A 7,500-nucleotide genomic window follows, 5' to 3' on the forward strand; every position below is an offset into this window, starting at 1 on the left:
GTTCCTCCGTCAACGAAGAAGAAGAGAGGCTTCTGATCAAGAACCGCCTGAATGATGCAGTTGCTTGCGAGTCGCGTAACACCAATTCATAGGTCATTTTACAGCAAGAAGACCACCTCTTTCTAAAAACGTTTGGGAAAGTGAATACCGATGACTTGTTTGGTTGTAAGAATAACATACACTGCACACTTGTCTAATCTTTAATCAAAACTCGCGTAGCATTGTTTTCAATTTTATTTAACTTTAGTTACCGTTATCAGATATTTAGAGCCAGTGAAAAAATCGAAAAAATGTTAAGTGAACGTCTCTCTGACATCGATTTGCGCATGCTTTTAGAGTGAAATATTGTGACTTTTCCGAAAACTCTTTCATGTAAAGGCCCGGACGGACAGCTTCAAAATCAGTTCGATTTTGTTGAACAGCGATGCTGAAACCCTTTGCCCCCCTTTTCAAAACATGTTGAAACATGTTGAAGCGAAGTAGAATCGATGTTGAATGGGTTTAAAAGCGTTTAAACTTTGCTTCGATAGTAGTACTATATGGGAATATAGACAAAAATTTCAACCAATCAGAAGACGATGCATCTCATTAATGTTTGCTCTCCACCAATCAGAACGCTCCATTTCAAACCGGTCTATATTCCCATTTATTATATGACTAGCTCCGTGAGCGGGCAAGATGAACCAAATCGCGCACTCTGATTGGCTACCCGAGCGGGCAAGATGGAGCGATACTGCCCGCTCGGGATTTCTCGCTTGGTCCCGCAAGATCAAAGATCATTTTTTGGTGTTTTAAGTCATATAATAAATCCTTTATTGACCAAGATTGTTCGGTCAAGATGACTGGAAATTGGCCTCGTTTTTTTTTGCGTGTTTATGGACCTCGACTTCGTCTCGGTCCATAAACACGCAAAAAAAGAACTTGGCCAATATCCAGTCATCTTGAGCTCACGCTTGGTCAATAACCCATACATAGTACTACTTTCGATAACCATTCAACATTTCTTTTGTTTTTGCGAATGTTAAATGAAGTTGAAGCCATTTGCTCTCCTCTTTTAATATACAATTTGGTATGCGCTTGCGCACCAATCTGACTCATAATGACGTATCCATTCCGTATCCATAGAAACAAACGCGGCTTTAGCCTGGGACTGAATACCAGTCCTTTCGTGAAGTTTTGTTGAATGAAATGTTGATTATGTGTTGAAACCGACGGTTTCCAAACCCCAGAAGTCAATATCGTTCAGCAAAATGGAACAGATGTTGAAGCAAATGTGGAAACCATTTTCCCTGGCCTTAATTGGAGTGAGACCTCTCCCGCGACTACTGCGTTATCACTCCACTCAAAATTTGTTGATAATTCGGCAGTTTTCTACCAATTTATCAGCAATAACAACATTTTCATTTCACACTGTTTACACCATATTAATCTTTAATTGAGATGTATTGAATTGGTGGCAAATACAGTTAAATTATACTCAATAAAAAAACGACTATGGAGAATAAGTGAATGGCGGCTAAAGGAGCCATTGCTGGTTTCCACTCACGTGATCAACAGCCATGTTTTTCAACGAAAACAAAAGAAAACGTTTGCATAATAAAAGAGTTGAATGCCCGGAGGATTTGGTCGGGGCTTCAACATGGCTGCAGTTTCTTTGTTTAGGGGCTCCAACATGGCGGCCGTGACGTCATGTGAAAACCGAGAATAGCTTTCGAGTTGGCCACTGTCATGATAAACATACAGAGTCCTAGATACAAATTAAGTTAGAAGGATGAATAGAATGTATAATGTACACATTATAGATAACACATGTTAAGACAGCGCACACCTTTAAACATACGTTATGCCTGACATGTATTTACATTTGGTGCACTACACAGTTACACTTTGCAGCTACACAATATAACATGCATTTGTACAAGCACAAAAGAAGAATATTACAAATTAATAATTACCGTAAATGATCTAATAAACGCCCGGGGCGTTTATTAAATATTTGTGTTGCAAGGCGTTCAATAGATATGAGGCGTGTATTAATTAGAGAGGGGCGTTTATTTCAAGTTCCCTGTAACAACTAGAAAATCGAAATAAAAATTTATAGTTCTAAATCAACGCGGCGACAACAGTAAGTTCATAGTTCGATATCAATGTCCTCGTCGTCAACAGAGTTTTCATAATTGGCTTAATCGACATCCGACTCACTGATGACCTGGTTGATTCCAATATCATTGCCATTGCTCGATTGTGATTATTATTGAATTATGAATTTCATTTTGATTGATATCGTCTGTTGTCTAAGCAACCAAGGTGTTAAATAAATTGCGTGATTTTGCTTTACAGTTAGAACTTTTTTTTCTTTGGGGGTGGGGGAGAAATTATATTATAAACGGAGCGTTTATTAGAAAGAGGCGTCTATTTAAAACTTAACACCACACCAGGGTCTTTAAATGCATAAGAGGTGTTTATAAGAGACGGGGCATTTATTAGAGCATTTACGGTATACCAGTTCAAGAGTACTCTTAATTATAAAATTATTCTATTAATAATAGTAATTTTCTCAAATAATCTGCCTGCATCTGTTTGCTTCGGAGAAATCACTTACATGTTTCTTAAATGTAAGGGTCATTAAGGAGCTGTAAGTGCTTTATACCTCAACATAAAATTACCATAGTCTTTTCCGATATTTGGTCTGTGTAATTGCAAGCTACCTTGTGTGACATCTCTAGTTCTTTCTATATCCGGTTGCTAAGGTTATAAAGTCAGAAAACACACATCTGGAATACTTTCTGTATTGTTTAAAAATTGTCGAATATAAAATAGCTATCTAAAGTTTCAAGATATTATCAAATTTTAGAATTTTAGAATTTTCTTTTTTAATCAACACGGTACTGGCCTTTTTCTACTATTCATTTCATTCTACTAAAATTACTGGGCGAATTTACTCAGTGTGTAGGTAGAATTACGTAGCTCCCTTAGAGTAATAAAGCCAAATGTCTAAAAGCCGGCTGAACGAAGGCAAAGATATCAGTGAAGTCATCTATTTTTATTAGTGTGCTAAATAGAGACATCCAAAGGAATATTTTCTGTATTTTCTTGGTTCACAGTGGAATGATTAACGATCTTATATTTACGACCAGTGCTTTAGAAACTTTTTATCACCAGTATGCGTTATAAATTAGCGCGAAATGTAGAATGTCAGTTTATTAGAAAGATACTGATGAAATACCAGGATTTCTCCTTTTACCAAAAAAATCATATCTTCACCGCGCGCAGTGAGCATATCATTTTTATCTTTCACAAGTGAGAATATTGGTGTCGTCATGGTAACGAACACGATTAGCCAATAAAAACGCGAGCTTTGTCTTCATTCACGGTAAGATACCTTTGTGCTTCAATATAATTCTTCTCTACTACATTAACATTTTTATTGCAAAATTTTACATTATCATGTTACACAACATACGTGTTTTAGCGGTTGGTGACCACTTTTCATCATTTCGAAAATGAATAAAACCAGTTGTTTTAAATCTGGACATTTCATCAATATCTATAGAATAAACAGAACAAACATTACATGGCCGCTTCGGGATACGAATTTTACCTTCTCGTGCTGAAAGTATCGCTCACTCGTTCGCTTCGCTCACTCATGAGAGATACTTTCAGCACTCGAAGATAAAATGCGTATCCCCGCGCGGCCATGTAATATCCTCTATGTATTCATTATGAATTTATCCTCCATTCATTCACCATTTTCTCAAATCCCATAATACATCTTGTTCATCTGTGTTCAAAATTATATTTCAGACAATATTAATTTGCCATCTATTAGAGTTTTAGGATAGCAGCGAGCTTCGAGTCGTGTTTTAAAATTTGAGATGGCCTCCTGGAACTGTGTTTCCGAGGAGTTTGTATGTAACAGTCTGATAGCTTCACCCTTTATGAAACCTCCTTTTACACCCAGGGGGCGGGGGGGGGGGGGGGGAGGGGGTGACAAGAGGTATCGTGGGTGTATTGGAAGGTCTCGGTCTGTTTATAGTGGGTTTTGATGTAAAGGCTCGATTTTGTTTCTTGCTGTTTGGAATCTCACTCCGGCTTTGTAAGCCACTATGTCAAGGAAAGTGATTTCGGTGTCTGAGATCTCAGCTGTGAATTTTATCGTTGGATGATATGTGTCTGCTTGTGCCATGAATAAATCGGTTGGGGTTTGTGAAAACGATCTTTTATCATGAGTCATCTGCAAATATTAAGACATCGAGAGCTCCGCAAGGCGCCGCACTAGTTTGCTGAAAAGATTGGTAGACGACAATAGAAACAAATCGTTTGGGATAAATGGCCACAAATGTGACGAGTTTAATTGAAACTAAGGTTACAAACAAAGATTAAAATCTCTTCAGGAAAGGTGGGGTTAAAAATTTCGCCCCAAGTAAAAAACTACTTAAGCAATATATTGTCAGTCTGCGGGTCGGAGACTGGGGAGGTGGAGGGAAAAAGAACAATGCGACTGAACGCTAAAAGGCAGAGAAGTTCTTCTTGCGATGATGGCTATAGTAGAAAGGGGCCGCGTGTACGAGATAACCGACCTTTTGTACTTAACTTTGACACGCGCCCATTTTTCATTGGACAGGAGACTTCCATAGTCGCCAGATTAGAGCTCATCCTGCAAACTGATAAGACAACGGAAATGCCTCGCGATAAAATAACATTATGCTTTCGGTCAACGTTCATAATGTTTGTTTTTTTGTCATGTCATCGATATATTTGTCATTGTGGAGCTGAGAAATGATCTCTTTTGCTTTCTGCAGTGTTTCCGTGACCAAGAGGCAGATAGACGTCCCTATTATTCAGTTGGACCTGCCTTGTTGAAGTTTGTCCGTTATGTCGAGGAGCAATGGATCTACTTCCTTGAGAGGGGCTTCCGAGGAAAGAATATCCTGTGTACAGACCGCCCCTCCCCTCAAAAAAAAAATCGGAGAGGAACGTTCCTCTCCGATTTTTTTTTTTTGAGGGGAGGGGCGGTCTGTACACAGGCTAAGGAAAGAATAAGGCAGGGGTCGCACTGTGGCCTTATTTTTTTTATGTCGCGTCATATGTTGTCCCACAAATATGTCACGACATCGACGCCACGGGAGTCTTGGAGGTCGCACGTGTGGGACATAAATGACATTTAAAACCGGACTGTGAACTCTTAATATTTCACGCGCGAAAAGAGCTTTTTACATCGAGGCTTTCGATATAACGAACCCTCGATTTAACGAACAAATTTGGCCGGTCCCAGCGACTTCGTTAAATCCAGGTTCCACTGTAGGTACGATTGTAGCTGTGCACATGTGTTATCTTTGAAGAATTGCGAAAATTCGATTTGATTGACATCGCGGCCGAAGAAAAACATAAAAATGTTATTTCAAGGCCATTAGACAAGATATGACCTGCTTCGAGGCAGGACATCGGGTTTTCTGATCTTTAGGTCCTTCGGACATAGTTATGTCTGGTCGCGACAAAAGGGTCGCACTTGTCGCAGGCACGCGATGACAGATTTTATGTCCAATGTAAACACCAAAAGCGTTAGTGCGACCCCTGCCTAAGTTTCTTTTTTACTGAAGAATACAAAAGACAACTCCAAAAAATTACCACAGTGAGACACATCTACCTAGTAAACAAAAATCCACACCAAAAAAAATCATTTGCTGGAGAGGGTGATGAAAAATCCTGACTGTGACTTTTAATATCACGCTAAATGTTAAAATTATCGCGTAAAACTAAAATGGCGCTCTCTTGGCTCGAATCTCTCACTGCCTGGTTGCTAACCCGCATAAATTAATAAAGACGCGAAACCGATAAACTATGTGCGTACATTACAGGTCACTTTTTACCTTCTCATCATCGTTATCTTAGGTGAACAGTGGGAACAAAATATAGAAGGATCACACGTTAATTCAATAAGAAACAGGAGACTCTCCCCGAGCTGAATATCACGAATGAACAAATTTGGCGCACTTTCCTGGAGCTGAGTGTCGAAGCTTGACCCCAGGGTCCAGAGAATTGTGTGACGACGGGCGCAAATACTTCAAATTTTAACACGTACAATGGGTGGGCTTTCGGGATACATGATTTTGAATCATTTTACAAGTTCAAAGTAATGTTTAGTTCAATCAAAACACTGTACAACACACTTTATTTCAATTCGAGATTTGCCTAAAGTCATAAGTTGAGAGACTGACATAGACACGCTTCGATCAGCTTTGAGGCTGACGTGTTGTAAATATTCCCTTTGTTATCTCGTCCAATGAAACCTCGGATCGATTTCTGCATTTAGCTTGGAATCGAAACATGACTATTTACAGGAATCACTCCATCTGACCTTCATTTCTTCCTCCACACCTTTTTCCACCTTCGATAGACTTAACTTGTACTAGACGAAAAAAATATCAGTTTCATAACCTGTTTTTCACCAAAAAATAAGAACAACAGCGCGCAACGAAAGCACCGCAAATGGCCGTCTTCTCATTATTCGTGACACCGCGAGCCCGCAAACAAGACCTGTCTATTGTTCTTTTGTCCAATGAAACCTCGGATCGATTCCTTATTTCCTGTAGCCGCGAGGACACTTCACATAACTTCTCTAAATTTTTCAGGCCCTAAAATCATTAGCATAAGAATTAAATTGATTGTAAATTAAAGTGAAGTGAAGCGAAGATAGCGTCGTTGACACGCAGCCTTCAAAGATATTACCCGTGAGCGAAGAACTCTCGCCTGTAGCACATGTCCAAGTTTGAATTATCGTAGGCATCATCACAGATCCACTGATGGCCATTTCTCAGTTGCTTTGTTCCGATGGTCCTCCTCGCAAACGTGACAGTTTGTGGTCATGGCTGGTCTGTGCTAGTGCCACAATGACTTGGATTGCATCGCTTGGATTTCTGTATAGCTTCGGAGTTTTTCTGCCGGTTTTCATGGATCACTATAAGGCATCCAGAGAAACTGCAGGTTAGTATTCATAGCTTGAATTTATCAACAGATTTACTTTATGGGGATGATCCACTGTAGATTACGTAGTGATTTTTGTGATGCATCCTTTGTGATCAATGGTCTCAAACGATGAATCAATCATCTGCGCCAATATTTCCGAGCAAGTCACCAGAGTAAATGCGTGGTGTTTCTGCGGTAAAGCATTGTATGACTTCTAAGAATCATGTCAGCTTTCTCAAATTACGTCAATTATGTACTGAGCAGGTAGGCATTTAGAGCATGTTAGGATATTTGCTTATCAGACATTCCACTCAGTGTGAATAACAATTTATCGATGTCACAGTCATGACCGGCTCAAACGAGACGGTGATCTTCACATTATAAAAGACCCGAACCTCATGGACTAAAAGTTCCGTTTTTTCTTGGCTAGCTTGATACTAGAGGCGGCGGTTAGTCACTTATAATGAATGGACCGTTTGTTACAACCAACTCGTGAAACATCGCGTCTGAAGTTTCGCTAGCATTCAAATGATG

The 7,500-nt window shown here is 39.5% G+C and overlaps 2 protein-coding genes across 5 annotated transcripts in view; both read left to right on the forward strand.

Moving 5' to 3' along the window:
* LOC137978627 (monocarboxylate transporter 10-like) overlaps nt 1–3,360 on the forward strand; it is a 16,261-nt gene extending 12,901 nt beyond the window's left edge. For all 4 annotated transcript variants that reach the window (XM_068825635.1, XM_068825634.1, XM_068825636.1 and 1 more), the window contains one exon: nt 1–3,360. This exon is cut by the window's left edge and continues 117 nt beyond it. In XM_068825635.1, the coding sequence (XP_068681736.1) occupies nt 1–92 (92 nt within the window). In that variant the 3' untranslated portion in view covers nt 93–3,360.
* A 2,744-nt stretch (nt 3,361–6,104) lies between these two features.
* The window catches only part of LOC137978609 (monocarboxylate transporter 10-like), an 11,176-nt gene continuing 9,780 nt past the window's right edge, over nt 6,105–7,500 (forward strand). Inside the window, exon 1 of the mRNA XM_068825604.1 lies at nt 6,105–6,984. Coding sequence (XP_068681705.1) covers nt 6,804–6,984 — 181 coding nt within the window. The 5' untranslated portion in view covers nt 6,105–6,803. The remainder of the gene's footprint in view (nt 6,985–7,500) is intronic.

Source organism: Montipora foliosa, chromosome 12, assembly GCF_036669935.1.
Source record: "Montipora foliosa isolate CH-2021 chromosome 12, ASM3666993v2, whole genome shotgun sequence".
NCBI lineage: Eukaryota > Metazoa > Cnidaria > Anthozoa > Scleractinia > Acroporidae > Montipora > Montipora foliosa.